Below are 18,400 nucleotides of genomic sequence, written 5' to 3'. Positions count from 1 at the left end.
ATAGTGTTTATGAAGTCTATAGTAGTGTACAGTAATATTCTAGGCCTTCACATTCACTCACCACTCACTCACTGACCCACCCAGAGCAACTTCCAGTCCTGTAAGCTCTGTTTGTGGGAAATACCCTATACAAGTGTACCAGTTTTTAATCTTTTATACCATGTTTTTATTGTACCTTTCCTATGTTTAGATATACAAATACTTGGAATTATGTTACAATTGCTTACAGTATTTAGTATAGTAAAATGTTGTACAGCTTTGTAGCTGAGGAGCAATAGGCTATATCATACAGCATAGGTGTGTAATGGGCTAAACCATGAAGGTTTATGTAAGTTCACTCTATGCTGTTCACACAACAATGGAATTGCCTAACAATGCATTTCTCAGATGTATCGCCATCGTTAAGTGATGCATGACTTTAATATATTTGGATCCCGGCATCAGCTTATTCATTTAGTACCAGAGTGCTTAAAACACTGTAGATATTCAATAAGTGTTTGTTGAATTAAAAAAAATGAGTAAATGAGCTAAAAGTAAGCACTATTTAAAGCTTTAGCAGTCATAGGAAACTACTTTAGGCTAAATACTAAAATGTTTTGGCTTCCTGAATTTTCCCTTGCCACTTGGTTGTACATGTCTGGATCAGGTTTGCACCAGGAAAATAGAAACCACTATAAATACTTAACACAGAAAGAAATTAATGCAAAGAATTGGATGTATAGAAAGTGGCAGAGCAGAGAAGCCAGTGGAAGCAGCGAGGAAACCAGAGTTTAGCAAAGTCAGGAGGCCACTTACTATGAGTCTAAGACTAGAGGGACACAGGGAGGAAGTCTTGCTGCTGGTGCCCAGGGACCAGGGTCACCTGGAGGGCCACCCAGGGGAGCCAGAGCCACAGAAGTTGGCCAAGATGCAGCTGAGGCAGAAAGAAGGGGGAGGAACACCCTGATTTATCTCTTATTTCTCCCCTCCTTTCTTCTGCCAGTGTCTGACAGCAGATGTAGGAGGCTGGGAAACGCAACCTGCCATTCAGAACAGAGCACAGGAAGGGAGAGGAAAGGATCTTGGGGGGAGCAGTCCCAGGAGGTAATCAGTCACCATAGTACCCGTTAGTTCCTAGAAACATCCTCCAATGATCCAAATGCCTGCGCCACAAAAGTGGGAGCCTGCTGTAAGTCAGTACAACTCTTGAATGTGATCTGAAATGCCGGGGAGGGGAAGACAGATGCAAAATAATATGAGCATTCCAAAGGAACCAACCTTTTGTTCATATTGTGGTACTGAGATGAAAAAAAAACCTAAGGGTACTCTCCAATATGTGGTAATTTCACATACTGCTTAGTGTGAATAAGTATCAGTCTGGTTTATGGGCAGAGACTTATTTTTACAACAGTTTAAAAATGGAATCTGGTGGGCAGCCTTTATGTTAGCAAAGAACAGAAAAGTTCAGCCTCGTAAAACTTTTGGTGCTCTCTAGCCACATTTAAAACTTGCAACCCAAAGCACCCTGCACTTTTTTTCTTCCTGGCACTTCCATGCATAATTATCATGAAAGAATAATAGAATCCCTAGGCCGAATCACAATTATTTTCAAATTAAGTGACAGGCACCCAACGTTCTGACATGTAGCCAAATGACAATTCTCACATGGTGGAGAGTGGAAGGTAGACAGTGATCCGCTTCCAATTCTGGAATCTTTCTGAGGTGTAAATTGAACTTTCTGTGTAGTGCAGACAGCCAATGGTTGGAGGAACACACTCTTCGGTGACAAGATGCCAGTCCTTGCCATTGTTCAGAGAATACTGGAGCTGTACACTGTGGGAGCTGCTGAAGGGCTTGCTACAACCCATGCTCATTTCAAACTGCAGAAAGGTAGATGCTGACACATGAAAATCCCAGGTCTCAGCATAACGAGGTTTTCCTGAAAAAAAAAAAAAGTGTAATGATAGCATACATGTGTGCCATTTTCTTATTTGGTGTTTATGCTTATAATAAACATTTTCGATAGCAAACAAAAATCACAGCGTATCTTTAATGCCCCATATGTGCTTTGACTTTTCTTCTTATGTTTTCTGTTTTTATTTGGTTACCACAGATTTGGAAATATGGAAGGCTGCTAATTTGAAAAGCATTACCACCTTGGAAAGGGCTAACATAGTATCTTTAAAATACTGATATATTACAGTTGTACATATTTTTGTGGTTACATGTGATATTTTGATACATTTTATACAATATGCCATGATCAAGTCTGGGTTATTGGGATATCCATCACTTCAAACATCTATCTTTTTTTAAACACAGAGTCTTAAGTCTACAAGGTATGAAACATAGGAATGTCTTCTCATAGATTTTTTTTGCTCTTCTTTTAAGAAACCTTACTCATATCATTCACGTTCCGTGAAAGACAGTTCCAACAAAAACCATCACTAGGATGACCAAGTTGTCTTAGGACAATAAAACTTCCTTTTATTCCCTGAGAGCCACCCTCAGCATGGGTAATTAGGCACAGTTTTGCATTAGAAAGTTTCCTCCTGAGTTTTAGTTAATTTAGTACTCTAGGTAATCAAATATTCTCCTTTTATCTAGTGATAATATATACCTATGTTTTCAGTGAATATCAGAGCAGTGTCCATGGAGAGACAGTCAATATCAACTTGACCTCCTTGGATTCGATACCAGTTGGCTTGCAAATCTATAGAGCCATCAAATTTGTCTTGAAATCCAGTTTGAGAGCTGTCATTCATTCCTATAAGAACATCATCCAAAGCCCACTGGGCTGAATGCTTCCCTGCAATCAGATGAATAAAGGCAGTTAGAGAAGGTTTGTTACATAGCAATATGAATATTTTTATGACGGTGATTTTAAATCAAATTGTCTAGAAATTGACAGCAAATTAAGAAACACACAGTGCAAGGTGGGTATGGATACTGCATGACCTAAAAGCTACCAGAAAGCTGGACTGAGCAGTAAGTTACCATGTTGTGGCTGCCACCATCGAAATGCTGTTGCAGGTGTCTTCGCCTCCTGTGGCAGGTCAATGGAAATGATCTGTGGTTCCAGGAAGGACATGAAGTCCAACTCTCGAAGCAAATGCCAGAGTATCCCATTGTCATTTGAATACTGAACAATAAGCCCTGAGTTAAAAGACATAAATCCAGTTACTTGGACACTTTCCTAGAGGGAAGGAACAGTATTTCTTAAATGGTGAGACTGCAGCAACCTCAAATTGTGTCTCCTAGAATAAGAGGGCATATTCGTGTAACTTCCAAGGAATGAATTAGTGGACCTGAAGGCTCATCAATTTTTTGACAGTTTCTAATGCACTGATTCCCAGGAAATGAAGGAAAAAATACATAAGCTCTTATAAGACTACTCAGCTTTGTATGAGTGATGAGTAAGTTGGTAAGGGGAACATAAAAACCCACTATAGATCATGTATTTGAATTTTAGATTCTGTTCTGAACATTACAAAATCTCATATCATTATTACACATTCAGAAGAAATATCTCAATCTCCGTGGCAAAAAATCAAGTAGCTCTTTGTTGCCGAAGCACAAGGCATAGGCACTGCCTGGTCTGAAATTCTATTAAGCAGAAAGATCCCTTTACTCGCACTTCACACTTTGTCAGACCTTGGTCAGTGAAGCCTAAGTGAAATCAAATTATTATTATTATTATTTTTTATTTTTTTAAATTAATTAATTTTTTATTATTATTAAGTTCTAGGGTACATGTGCATAACGTGCAGGTTTGTTACATATGTATACTTGTGCCATGTTGGTGTGCTGCACCCATCAACTCGTCAGCACCCATCAACTCGTCATTTACATCAGGTATAACTCCCAATGCAATCCCTCCCCCCTCCCCCCTCCCCATGATAGGCCCCGGTGTGTGATGTTCCCCTTCCTGAGTCCAAGTGATCTCATTGTTCAGTTCCCACCTATGAGTGAGAACATGCGGTGTTTGGTTTTCTGTTCTTGTGATAGTTTGCTAAGAATGATGGAAACCAAATTATTAAGTGGCAAAGCAGAAAGGCTCACGCCTCTCCAACGTTAGTCTGACTTTTGTTTCTCTGTGTCACCTTTTCCTCTTTTCTTGTCCTAGTCATCCATGCCCCTCCACTGTCACTAGGGTGATATGATCCAGGGAACTGCACATTAACGTGTAAGGGACCTCATGTCCCTTCTAAAAGAGGGTGTAATGTTGAATGAAAGGAAAAGGTTGCTAAGGATGAAATTGTGGGAATTAATTATGTACATATGTGTGTGTGTATAACTAGGTATAAATCAGTGCCTGTGTTAAGAATAAGACTGTGCCAGCCTTTATACCCCCTCTTTGGTAGGAAGGGATAGAGTGGTAGAGGGTATTGATCTAATTGCCTATTCCATAATTTTCCTAAGACTGGCACTGCATATTCATAATTACAACTAGGGATACTGAACCACTTTTTGAATATTCATAGAAATTATGCTCAGTAAAGTTGTTATTTTCATTATTATTATTACTTTTTGAGACAGGGTCTCACTCTGTCACCCAGGCTGGAGTGCAGTGGCATGATTACTGCTCACTGCAACCTCTGCCTCCCTGGGCTCAAGTGATCCTCCCACCTTAGCCTCCCAAGTAGCTGGGACTACAGGTGTGTGCCACCCCGCTTGGCTAGGTTTTGTACTTTTTGTAGAGATGGGGTTTTGCCATGTTGCTCAGGCTGGTCTCAAAATCCTGGGATCATGCGATCTGCCTGCCTCAGCCTCCCGAAGTGCTGAGATTAAAGGCATGAGTCATTGCACTCGGCAAATTCTAACTCTTTTGGAAAATTATATATATATATATATTTTGCTATATAGAACCTTTCTATTTCTCTATTCTTGACTAACAAGAATTTCTCAACCCTTTATCATGTTGGATAATTATTTTAGTGTCAAAAATATTATAATAAAGTGTAGTGCTAAAAGAATGCTGTTTATGGCTAATTAATTGCACGTGGAATTATTGCCACTACATCTGACAAAGGATGATGCCAGGAACAAAAATGACAAATATGCTAAAATTAGAAATCTCAAGATAATAAAACCTACTGTATTTAAAATAAAAGAACTCATTAGACTGAATGAGAGGATGAAAATATGTTCAAATAACAGAACTCTCTGGGGAGAAAGCATGCTGTATACAGGTGTGGGGATGAGGGTTACAGGTTCTGTTGACGAAGGTGAGACCCACATGTTGGGAAAGGGACAGTCACACTAAAGTTCATGAAGAAAATGGAAGCAAGGCTGTCTTTATTCTAGTCAAGTTGAGGAATGTGTGGCATAAGCTCCAGTCTCCAAACTCTGATGTTGCTCAAGATATGTCCTATGGGCTTTTTAGTGTGATGTTGGATGTCTGAGGGTGCAGACACATCAAAATTCAGGTTTTTTTGTGGTTACTAATTTGTATTAATATGGTTTAAGTTTAATAAGATGAGAGAGAGGCTGAGATTGAGATTACTTAGTTATTTTGGGGTGACCTAATCAGAAGGTAGATAATACTAGAAATGAAGCATCATGAGATAAACTGTCACTGGCTGGTCCTTTATAGTGCGTTTGACTCCAAGTATGGTCTGAGACCAGCACCTGCATCACCTTGGAACAGGTTTTATAACCTGTGATGGTTTAAAAAATATGTCCACACATTCTTTGACACTCCTCCCTTCAAAAAGTGGAGCTTCATTCTCCTCCCTTTGAGTGTGGATAGTCTTAGTAACTTACTTCTAATGCATAGAATATGGTGGAAGTAATGGTGTGTAACTTTGGAAACAGTCATAAAAGGCATTGCCGTTTATTCCTTGCTCCCTCTCAGATCTCTTGCTCTGGGGAAAGCCAGCCTACATTTAGTAAGGACATTCGAGCAGCCTATGGACAGGTCTACAGGGTGAGAAACTGAAACCTCTTGCCAATAGCAGAGAAGAACTAAAGACTTTTGCCAACAGCCATGTAAGCGAGCCATCTTGGAAGTAGATCACCTAGCCCTGGCTAAGTCTTCCAGTGACTGCACCCCTCCTGCCTTTTTGTCTTGACTGCAACCTCACCAGAGACCCTGGGCAGAACCATTTAGCTAAGCTGTTCCCAAATTCCTGACTCACAGAAACTGTAAGATAACAAATATTTGATGTCTTAAGCTACTTAGTTTTGGGATAATTTGTTATGTAGCATACCACTCCAATCCTACTAAATCTAAATTTGCATTTTAACAAGCCTCCCAAATGACTCAGGTGCACATTAAATTATAAGAAACATGGCTCAGGAGGTGCATACTTCATTTGGTTTCTGCCTTTCTCCTCATTAGCTTTTTAAGGAGTGCCACATACACCTTCAGGCAGTAACAAGGTCTAAAGAGATGAGGGCCCCAATTCCAAAGGACAAAGAAGGAGAGCCTCCCAGATAAGAATGAGAGGGTCGAGGAATGCAAGAAAGGGAAACAGCAATATACATATCTCATATCACTTGCGAACCTCATTAGCCATGTCATCTAACACACTGTATGTCTGAATAAACCAGGCCCTTTAACTCATCTACCGAGTGTTCAAGGCATGTGAACAGCAGCTCCATCTGCATTCTGCCCAGTCTTACTGAAAATAGCATAATTTTGATTTTAATTCCAAATATGTAAATTGATGCTTCAACTTGAGTAAGTAAAGAATCTCTACTTTCATCATTGGAAGAGATTTGTTCAAGGATTTAAGCAGATTTACATTTTAACAACCAGTTTTCAATAAAAGGCTAAGAAATGCCCGTGGGATGTGAATTATGTGGCCGGCACTGAGTTTATGAAAGTGGCTCAAGACTAGCTGAGAAAAAGTTGCTTGTTACTAAAAGGATACTGAGGGCAATGTGCATCGCAGGGCAGAAAACAGCACTTGTAAACAGAAGGTCAATACAGAGCAAAGACTCCTGTCTATATTATACGATAAGCAGACGCTTTCTATTCTAACTTGCTTAGGATTTATTTTTTTAGGTCATACATAAATAAGGGTATGGATTTGTAATTTTCAGAAGGGTTATACACAAAAATTTCCCTTATATTGCAACGTATCAAATGTCACTTCCTTGGTGAGCCCCCACCCAGACTATTTTTGAGGCTAAATCAGCACCTCCCACTGCATAAGTTTACTTTCCACCTCACCAGGCTATTTGTTTCTGTCTAACCCTTACAATCTAACATTTTCTGACTTATTTCCTTTCTTGATTGCTTACTACCTGAGTCTTCTCACTAGAATGTAAGCTCCCCTGAGGACAGGGATTTACCCTTAGGTGGTCATTAGTGCCCCACTGGTTCTTCACCCTCTAGAGCATGGTAGGTTTATGCTTCTTTTCCCCTTCACCACACTTTCTCTTTCCCTCTGCCACTTGGCTGGCAACATCCAGAATCTATGCGGCAGCCACCTCATTATTCTGGGTGCTGGAATGAGGACCTCGGGTGATCCATGAAGAAAATGTAGCACAGGGAAGAAACCATTTTATTTTAGCCCACTGATATTTAGAGGTTTATTTATTATTGCAGCATAACCTATCTCGTCATGAGGGACATATCTGTCTTTTGGTGATACTGTATCAACAAAAGCACCTAGAACAATGTCTGGCTTAGAACAGATTCTTAATAAATATTTATTGAAGAGATTACAGAATGCAAAAACGGTCTATAAAACCTTCTATACTGCTTCAGTAAATAGATGACTTGGATAATTACTAGACTAAAAGTACTGAGATATTCAGTAAAAGTTATTAAAGCTTTCAGTTAGTGATAAGACAGCCAAGGAAATGGAGAGCTGATGAACACAGCTGTTGGTAGCTCTACTGACTAATAGGTACCGTTTAAGCCAATGTGTTTTACACAGTCATACTGAGATATTAACAAACCTAGAAGGTGCAAACTCTTCACATGTTGCTGAGACCACGGTTTGGAGGAGGACACATCTGAGAAACCTGTGAATTTTGTGCAAGGAGTCAGTTCACATTCAAGGTCCCCTAAGGAATTATATCATATCTGTAGAGCTCCTACAGGCCACCCATGCTTCAAGCCTTTTGCATTTCTTTCAGAACGGAATTATTTGAGGCCGAAGATGGTAAGAGTGCCTAGGAAGGGTGGAGTTCGGCACAAGGAGAGAAGCAGTATAGTATGATGGTTATGGCATAAATTCTGGAGCCAGCGTGAGTGCTTTGAATCCCTGCTCATCCACTTATTTAGTGCACGATCATAGGCAGGTTACTTGACCTTTCTGTGCCTCAGTTTCTACATCTGCAAAATAGAACTAATTATATTACTTATGGCAAAAGAGTAGGCAGGAGATAAAATGAATTAACACCAGTAAAACACATGGAATAGTGTCTTGCATATAAGTCTCAGTAAAAGATAACATTTATTATTGCCAAGAACTGCTCCTCCTACACAAGGATTCTGGTCTGCCCAGAATATAAGTTTACGGGTGGAACTAGACTTTGATCTGCATTCAGTAATGCCCCGTGCAAACAAGTCTCTAGCTTCCATGCTAAATGTAAGAGTCTCTGATATTGTTTTAGGATTTTTTTGTGTGTGTGTGCCTCCCTATGGATAGTATAGAGCAATAGGGTTCCCTAAAACAAATGCCGCTTTGATTCTGCCTACACCCAGAGCAGACATGATATATTTCAGGCCTAAGGATCTGTATAAGAAATCTTAGGGATCATGGCTCTGTGCAGCTGCCGATTCTACAAAGCAGAAGAGAAGAGAAGGAATGATTCAGGGTAAGGAATCAGTTTGCAAAATCCTGGCCAAACTTTGGGAGGAAAAAGGACTAATCTGCCAATAGTAACTGTAATTTCCAAGGAAATATAGCAGCTTACCTTCATTTCTAGTTCTTGGTTTGATGCAGGTAATACCTGAAGTTTTGCTTCCAATTTGTATATAAAATTGAACGAGTCTGGGGAATAAAAACTTCAGTTTACTTACAAATAAGAGTTCAGAAGAGTTTTAACCATTTGCATTTTGATACTTTAGAAAAAAAACCTCCTGTAATTATTAAGTACTACTTTCAAACTCAAAGGGCATATGACAAGCAGAAAACACATAAATTATAGTAAGCGAATTCGGTAACCATTTAGAAAAAGTTAATTAATATGACCATTCATTTTATTCTGTAATAATGATCTAAACAAAAAGAAACCATTGAATATCACTTCATTGTGACAGTCTGCTATAATGTAATGGAATTACTAAAATGGAAATTGAAATTCCTTAAATCTAGTTAACACTATCATTGGAAACTCAAGATTAAGATTTTTTAAAATTATACTTTACGTTCTGTGATACATGTGCAGAACGTGCAGGTTTGTTACATAGGTATATACATGCCATGGTGGTTCGCTGCGCCCATCAACCCATCATCTACATTAGACATTTGTCACTCAGGCTGGCATGCAGTGACACAATCTCAACTCACTTCAACCTCTGCATTTTGGGCCCAAGTGATCCTCCTGCCTCAGCCTCCTGAGTAGCTGGAACTACAGGCATGCACCACCACACCTGGCTAATTTTTGTATTTTCAGTAGAGACAGGGTTTTGCCATGTTGGCCAGGAGCTGGGCTTGAACTCCTGACCTCAAGTGATCCACCTGCCTCAGTCTCCCCAGGTGCTGGGATTACAGGTATACGCCACCACATCCAGCCAAGATGAGGAAAAATCTAACTTAAGAAGTTGAATACCATTATTTGTTTAGAGTCAGATTACCTGTCAGTTGCTGATTTAGACTCACTTGGCTAAATTTTTCACAGCGGGCCTTCAGTCAGTATGACGTAAATTATGCCTCAGTCCATAGTGACCGACAGAGAGTACCTGCTTGACAGGCACACCTCTGAGAGAACAATGCAGATGGAAAGGGACGGAAATTGAAGGCAGAAAAAATATGACACAGGACCCCAGTTTTGTGAGGAGATCTAAAAATTTTAAACATATTTTTCTATTTCCTTTGTTCCACTTCTCAAATAATTTAATTGCTCTTTTAAAAAGCAGTTTTATTTTAGGGGTACTATTATTTCCTTTGATCTTAAAAACCAAACAGTTCTTTATTTTACCAGTAGGTGTCAGTGTAGGCATTTAATATTTCTGGGCACCATTTTCAATAAGTGAATACAAATCAACTTAGATAAACGAGGATGCATCATTTTCGGACATAGAATGTAAGGTTGGAAAAATCTTTGTTTCACACAGCACACACTAAGAATAATATCAAATGGTTTTCATAATAATATCAAACTTTAGAAAATCAAGCTGGCATACCGTAGACACACAGGCCTTGGTGATGACCACACATGGATTCATGAATTGCGGCATGGTTTTTGTAGAAACCACCTATTTTATTGCAAAGCTAAAGTTATCTTCATTTTTACGTATCATAATCTATATACAGAAACATTATTGTATAAATTCTCAATAACGGAACAGAATGTTTTAGGTTAGACCACATCGTGTGGTAAACAATATGTTTGTGTAAAAGCGTACTAGTTAATACTTCTTACCTGATGTTCCTGGTGTCCAGAGGGACCGTCCTGGCTTCCCTTTTCCCAGGGCCATTGAAGTAGAGAGATTTGCCATCGTTAAGTGTTCCACAGCCAGTTCCAACCTGGGCGCCTGTTATCTTGTACCACAGAGGGCTGAGCTTCCCCTCAAACCTATCGAACATCTCATTGTGATTGGGGACATTTGACACACAAGTTCCTTGTGCCGCTTCAGAAAAAAAATAGAGAGGAGAGATGCTTTGTTGGAATCATCAAACATGAGAAGGTCTATTCAACACATGGGCAAATGAAGAATGTCCATATGGATTAACACTGGGGAGAGAGACCACATGAAACTTTGTATCTCACAACTGTCGGTCTGAAAGACAGCCATCACTACCATCATCAAAAACACTATTCTGCCTCTGTAAGTTTTTATTTTTTGATAGAGACAGACATTGGGAAGACATTGGGAACCATACATTTCATAGTTCCTGCTGCTGAGGATTTGTGTAAACTGAGAAACAGATTTCATTCACAATAAAATTTGCTCATTTGTTGTCCTATTCTAGGATCAATAGGGGCAGTCAGTCTCAAATTAAAACAAAAATCCTTGAAACTGTGAGGGACAGCTCTCCCCGTAGAAGGCCTGCAACAACATATGTTTGTCTTTGGTCACGCGCCAGATGAAGGCTGGAATACTGAAAAGCTGGGAAGAAGCCTTTTGAAGTTGTCTCCAGGAAAAATAAAAAAAAAAAGATTTTGAAGCTTATAATATTTTCTCCAATTTTACTCTTTAATCTCAGCTCTTTTCATTTTTGCTTGTAGCAACATCCAAAGGTCACTGTGGTCAGAGATACTTTTCTCATAAAGTACTCTTTTGGCAGACCTGGGTTTATCATAAGATGCACTTTTATTTTAAATGTGTAAAATTACATTTCCTATAGATAGCGATGTAGAGGGCTCACAGAGGCCATGCAGCCATGCAGCATGTGGTTAAGAGCTTCAGTTTGGGGTTTGGAGAATGACTGCCAGGGTTTGATACTCAGCTCCAGCAACTCCCAGCTGAATGATCTCGGGAGAGTTACTGTGCCTCAGTTTCCTTAAATATAAATAGGGCTTCCAGTACTATGACAGAGTTATTGTTAGAATTAAAGGGGATGAAATAAAAAGAACCTCAATGTCTGGCATGAAGTAGGATCTCAAGCAATATGAATTATTACTGCTATGAATAATAAATCCTCTTAAGGAAATGAAATTTGTATTAGCATGTTTCCTTTCTGGGGCAGCTCAAAACTACAAAATATCCTAGCATCTCACGTGCCTGGGTTGCGAATTCCTACAATTCCCAGACTTAAAGAAGAATAAATTCAGAATTTCTTTCTTTGGGAGAATAACATGAAACACAGCAACTAGAGATGACTATTTTACAATAAAACCCTCAGACACATGTATTTAGCCTTACCAGTATACCCCAGGTCACAGAAACACACTCCTGAAATGCAGTCCCCATGGCCACTGCAGTAACTGGGACAAGGCTCAGATATGTACACTCCATCTAAACCAAATGGAGGCACGTTTTTCTGTGAGCTGCTCTCCTGGATCCATCGGAATCTGGTCTTGCTGTTGGGAAAAACAACACACCTGTTTCTTGTACCAACATCTCATATCAAAGCATTGGAATATAGAAAAATTCAGGAAAATTCAACAGAGACTTAATATTTATTTCAAAGTCATGTCTGCTTGACTGCACTTAACCTTCAAAAGGTGTCTTTCTCTCAGACCTTTTTTTTTTGAGATAGCATCTTGCTGTGTCACCCAGGCCGGAGTGCAGTAGGGTGATCTCGGCTCACTGCAACCTCCGCCTTTCAGGTTCAAGAGATTCTCTTTGGGAGGCCGAGGTAGGCAGATCACAAGGTCAGGAGATTGAGACCATCCTGGCAAACTCTGTCTCTACTAAAAATACAAAACGTAGCCGGATGTGGTGGCGGGCGCTTGTAGTCCCAGCTACTTGGGAGGCTGAGGCAGGAGAATTGCTTGAACTGGGGAGGCGGAGGATGCAGTGAGCTGGGATCGTGCCACTGCACTCCAGCCTGGGTGACAGAGTGAGACTCTGTCTCAAAAAAAAAAAAAAAAAAAGATTCTCATGCTTCAGCTTCCAGAGTAGCTGAGATTATAGGCATACGCCACCACGCCCAGCCAATTTTTGTATTTTTAGTAGAGATGAGGTTTCACCATGTTGGCCAGGCTGGTCTCAAACTCCTGGCTTTATGTGATCCGCCCACCTCAGCCTCCCAAAGTACTGGAATTACAGGTGTGAGCCACCATGCCCAGATTGATTTCTTTTTCAGCATAAATGTTTGAATATTTTCTCACCTTCTGCTCTTTTAGTAATAAAATCCAGAAAGATATTCCATTATTTTACTTAATTAATACTTCACCCTGCTGTCACGCTCAGTTTATGGATATCTGCAGAAGAGGCTGTTTGGGAACGTTTGAAACAATCTTTCTTTCTTAGGACAGATAAGAGAACTCTGGCTATTTGCTGTTGACATGCTTCAGGTGGGGAAGAGTTAAGTTTGTACTGACAGCTCTATTCACCTGTGCCTTCCCTCCCTTCCTCTTCATCTCTCATCTTTAAATCACAAACACCAGTTTTAACTGCCAATGAACAAAAGAAGGACCTGGTCCGAGTACTTCAAAACCCTGGAACACTAGAGGGCTGGGCTACTGCCCAGTTCTTCATCTCCTAGAACAATAGTTTTGAGGTTGCCAAACTAAAATTTGTCCCAATTGCTTTCCAATTTTTAAAATACATCTTTTCTTTTCCAACATATGGAGACACACACACACACACACACACACACACACACACACCCCCCTGTGATTTCATACCAGGGAAATATCTCTTCCTTCTCAGTTCCACTATAATCAAAGGATGAAAATGTATTAGTATATCTACATTCCAATTTATTTTGCTGCCAATATTTATAGACTTTTGAGTTAATCCAGCTTCTTAGTACACAAGCATAAATCATCTTAAAGATTAATGAAGATTGTTAAAACCATAGATAAAGACGGCTCCCTCTCCCCTCTATTATTGTGAGGATAACATGGCAAGATCAGAATGGATTTCTTTTTGGCTCTTCAAGTGGCTTTGGAAATTTGGCAGCACTGAACCATAACCTTGGCTTTTTTACCCCCTTCATTATTTTAAGTTACCTACTCATGGCAACTTTATAAACTGTAACTAGTAATGTTGTTTATTAGGTTTAAAATTTTTTGAGATAATTGCCTATTAACGTAAGCCCCAAGCCCCAGTTTCAGTGTAAGAGGAAGGTAAACATACAAATATATTTCCTTTGGAGCTAATTTGAAATATATTGGTCTTATTCTTTTTAAGGTAAAAAGAATTGAATTAAATAAGTTTAGAAAAACAAAGCAAAAGCAAAAAAAATAAAAAGGTACAGTTGTCTTAGTGTCATGGACCTTGGGAAAATTCCTTCCCTTGGAGCTGAAACATTATTGAGCCTCTGAAGGTATCTGTCCTCTTGAAGGAAGTAAAGGGAAATAATGAACACCAGCATTTGTCAACTACTCTTAAGGAAAGTGTTAAGGCCTCTATGCCTCTTCCAAAAGATAGACTGCATGTTTGTGATAAATGAGGAAAATATGCCAATTCCCTAATACAAGTCCTCTTGGATTAGAAGTCATGCTTGCTTCTTCTTTTTTATGTTGCTATGATAGAACCCAGAGAAACATGGATCCACAGCATCTGTGGTAAGGGAAGTGATGAAAGAGAAAGGAAAACTTCTTTCCCCCACCCCAGGCTCTTTCACTTGGGCAAGATGAGGGCATCTCTCCATCAGTTGCCCCATTTCATGGAAGAAACCAGCTCGGATTTGGGCCCAGAAGCATTCAGAGGGTTGAAGAATCCTAAGTTTACGTAGAATTCTAGAAAAAGTTTTGGCAATTGGATACTGAATGAAGGACAAGTGAAATCCTTTGACCTGTCTCTGATTCTTGGGCTCTTACAGATTTTATTATAAGAGAATCAAGTTCCGATTTGGCCAGAGTGAGGAGGTATCCTTGTTTGCAGTTATAGATCCTAAGGCTCCTATAGACCCAAGAAGCAGAATGCACTGTTACATGTTTGAGAGGGTAAAAGACCCCAGGAGCTCAGTACTAAGGAATACTTATTTAGATTTAAAAAAGAAAAACACCAAAAGACTAATCATTTGGTTAACAGGGCGAGTCCGGAATGTGGTGAATCATAGCTGCGGGTCCTAGATAGAAGACTGTATTTCAGAGTGAAAGGGGAAGAGATGGTTCTTTTTTCCCTTCTTTCAATCCTTGCTAGTTTGTTTTTTTGTTGAAAGGTGCAACTCAAAGCAATAAAGATTTCACTGGCCATGACCTCAGCACGCTTTGCTTCATTTCCATTTCTCCAAGTTATGCCTGGTTCCCGATGTCTACGGCCACTCTGTTCTCTTCTCGGTGGCAAAATCTTGGGATTGAACACAAGCGATTTAGCAACCTCAGGGTTTCTGGAATAGGTGGAAGAACTGGTAAAGAATTTATTACAAAAACTAGTCACTGAGAGACCATCAGAAGAAGCAAGGAAATAAGTAGGCTAAAGTTAAGTTAATAACTATGTCTCAATTCTATACTTTTAAAGTAGAGGAGATACAGTCTTGCAATTGTGACTACTAATGTATTTGTGCATATGTTCTATTCTTGCCTTTCAAGGAGACACAGAATGCGGAACAATGATTTCTTAAGTAGCACTGGATACATTTTGGAAAAATATGAAAAAGGAAGGTGTCTTCATTATAGCTAACACCTACTGCTGGTCTTTATTCCTTATTCAACATCCCTTCATTCAATTTCTAAATTAATTTAGAAAGCATCTACAGCACGCTAGGTGCAGTACTAATGCTAGTAATACTATGAGGAACAAAACCCAGACATGCTTCCTGCCTTCATGTAGCCCACAGTTAAGTGAGGAGACACACTTAAACACCCACACAAATGCACCTGTGCAACTCTGACAACCATTAAGAAGGACATAGAGAAGAGTATCTAATAGAGGTCTTGACTTGATAGGAAGGTCTAGAAATAATTTAGAGGAAGTAATGATTGAGAGAAAGAGTTTAATCTTATGTAATTTTATTAGAAATAGATCATAGCCCAGGTGCAGTGGCTCACGCCTGTAATCCCAGTGTTTTGGGAGACCTAGGCGGATCACTTGAGGTTACGAGTTCGAGACCAGCCTGGCCAACATGGTGAAACCCCATCTCTACTAAAATTACAAAAATTAGCTGGATGTGGTGGCACATGCCTGTAATTCCAGCTACTCAGGAGGCTGAGGTGGGAGAATCACTTGAACCTAGGAGGTGGAGGTTTCAGTGAGCCAAGATCATACCACTGTACTCCAGGCTTGGTGACAGAGTAAGACTCCATCTCAAAAAAAAAAAAAAAAAAATTACATAATAGTGTGATTTGACTATTCTATTCAAAAAGCATCCCCTTTTGTTTTGCATGTCCCAGATAAGGAAAAAGAAGAAGATATCATCTTTCTCTTTGTTTCCTTCCCCAATTTTCATTTTTGGTTGGAGGATGCCTGAGTGAATCAATTACTACACCCGTACCCTTCCATCAGCACACAATTCAATGTGATGTTGCATCTGCCTCTCAAACTAGGAAGGTTTCTGCTTCTCCTGTGCAGAGATGTAGGGTATTCTGCAGAATACTAAGCAACTTTTTTTCTAGTCCTGCCCAGAGACAGCCACTTTTTGTACTCTACATAGGATACCTAGAGCAGGCTACATAGCATACTGCCTGGATGGGGATGTCTCTGAGAGTTGTGAGAGGTATACCAACATATTTTCGCCATCACCAATGTGTTTTCTGTAGGCAAGAGCCCAGTGAATTAATATGAGCACAAATGGCTCCTTTGAGAAAATCAGCTTAGACTTATTTCTGAAAGAGCAATTTTCTTGTAACTATTATAAGCATGTTTGCCTCATGGCAAAACAGCTCCGAATTTTAACAATTTTAACACTTAGAATTCTCAGTTTTCCAACACTGCATTTGGAGATATCTGAGTTTAACATATTGCAGAAGGAGCAACAACAGCTCATTTACTTGGGGTAAAGTAGAAACATATTTACTGTTCTTTAGTTGAGGGCTCTTCATCACAAATGCCATCAGCCAGCAAGCTGGATGGTATCCAAATTAACCATGACGCTGGATTCTAATGATGAATATTTTGTCTTCCAAAAGCTGAGGTCTAAGAAAATATTGATACATTGGGAGCCTCAAAATACTGGCTCACTTTGTGATGCTAAGGACAATCTGCTCTTACTTCTCATATGTGGCTTTACCAACTGGGTTATTCCACCCAACATCAAACACACCTCAGTTTCAGATTCAGCTATATATTTTATTACTTAATTTTTTTTATTTCCATAGTTTTTTGGGGGACAGGTGATTTTTAGTTACATGGTTCTTTAGTGATTTCTGAGGTTTTATTATAGTGTACCCATGACCTGAGTAGTGTACACTGTAGCCATTTATCCCCTCACCTTCCTCCCCAACTTCTCCCTCTGAGTCCCCAAAGTCCACTGTGTCATTCTTATGCCTTTCCGTCCTCCTTCAGCTGTAAATTTATTATTGGACTTCAGGGAAATGAAACAAGATTTGTATTTCTTGGCTCCTCATTGTATCATTGTAGCAATGATGTGCCACTTGATGTTCTCCAACTTCATGGCACATTATACCGATCTATCTGGAAGAGCTGCAGTTGGGCCACAGTTTTGGAAAGTATGGAGGGAGGAAGGCAGTACTGGAGGTGAGGAGTACAAGGGCTGCACAGTTGGAGATGGGCAGGAAGCAGGATGACATAGCTATGTAGCTGCAAACACAGATATGTTCTTATGGAAAAATAAAGATGTTCTCAGGGGGTGAAACCTGGAGAGTACAATCAAGAGCTAAGAAGAACAGTGGATGAAGGAACCACTATCAGGGAACAGACCTGTCTTAATCATTGGAACGTTCTTGTCCTGGACATTGTTCTTAGAGGAGGGAGCCCTAGTAACAAGTCTCTTGCTGCATTTGGAATTTCTGAGGGCCAGTGACTGCTATGTGCTTCCCATTCCTTCCTTTTCCATTATTATTATTATTACTATTATTATTACTTTTGAGTGGGAATGTCTATTGTGGTTATCCTGCCGTTGTCTCACCATTTTATGTTGGGTAAGGGTAAAGTAGATTACCTGTCTTTACAGGTCTAGAGATCAAGGACCCACATTCACGTCCCAACCTGATGGAGATAATACAACCAGGGACTTGGTGTCTGGTGCTGTGATGGGATGATAATTTGGGGAGTCTTGGGAGGACAGTGAATGCATTTTTTAAGTGGAAGAGATGTGAATTTATGGGCCTAAAACAGACCATGGTATATAGTTACAATAATGCCTCCCACTTAATCACACTTTCTTTTGTATATGCTCCTGTGCAGTACAACTTTAATGCACTTCTTATTAAAAAAGGAAGTCTCTTTAGCCACCTTTTAAATCTAGACTGGCTTTGTGACTTGTTTTGACCAAAAGGATGTGGCAAATGAGATGAGGCTTTGCAGTTACTTTTCCTCTCTCGGAATGCTAGAGCCCACCTAACTGAAAAATATTGAGATGAAGACAACATGGAGAGAAAGGTCCAGCTGACCCAGACTCCTACCAACTCATCAACTGAGTGCAGCCAGATGATGGAGCCCAGGAAGACCAGCAGAAGAACTGCCCAGCCAACCCCACAAAACCATGAGAGATAACAAATCATTATCATTTTGAGCTCTTACATTTTGGAGAAGTGTGTTGCATAGCAATAGGTAACT

General features: G+C 39.8%; 1 protein-coding gene across 1 annotated transcript in view; it reads right to left on the bottom strand.

Annotated features, from left to right (window-relative positions):
• Nucleotides 1-18,400, bottom strand: part of RELN (reelin) — a 538,867-nt gene that overhangs the window by 101,482 nt on the left and 418,985 nt on the right. The window contains exons 29-34 of the mRNA XM_011985112.1: nucleotides 11,972-12,129; nucleotides 10,528-10,735; nucleotides 8,857-8,933; nucleotides 2,977-3,135; nucleotides 2,600-2,788; nucleotides 1,645-1,918 (exon numbers count right to left, since the gene is read on the bottom strand). Coding sequence (XP_011840502.1) covers nucleotides 1,645-1,918; nucleotides 2,600-2,788; nucleotides 2,977-3,135; nucleotides 8,857-8,933; nucleotides 10,528-10,735; nucleotides 11,972-12,129 — 1,065 coding nt within the window. The remainder of the gene's footprint in view (nucleotides 1-1,644; nucleotides 1,919-2,599; nucleotides 2,789-2,976; nucleotides 3,136-8,856; nucleotides 8,934-10,527; nucleotides 10,736-11,971; nucleotides 12,130-18,400) is intronic.

Source organism: Mandrillus leucophaeus, unplaced genomic scaffold, assembly GCF_000951045.1.
Source record: "Mandrillus leucophaeus isolate KB7577 unplaced genomic scaffold, Mleu.le_1.0 Scaffold1068, whole genome shotgun sequence".
NCBI classification, from domain to species: Eukaryota; Metazoa; Chordata; class Mammalia; order Primates; family Cercopithecidae; genus Mandrillus; species Mandrillus leucophaeus.
The sequence above is the reverse complement of the archived record's forward strand: the minus strand, read 5'-3'. Positions and strand labels throughout refer to the sequence as shown.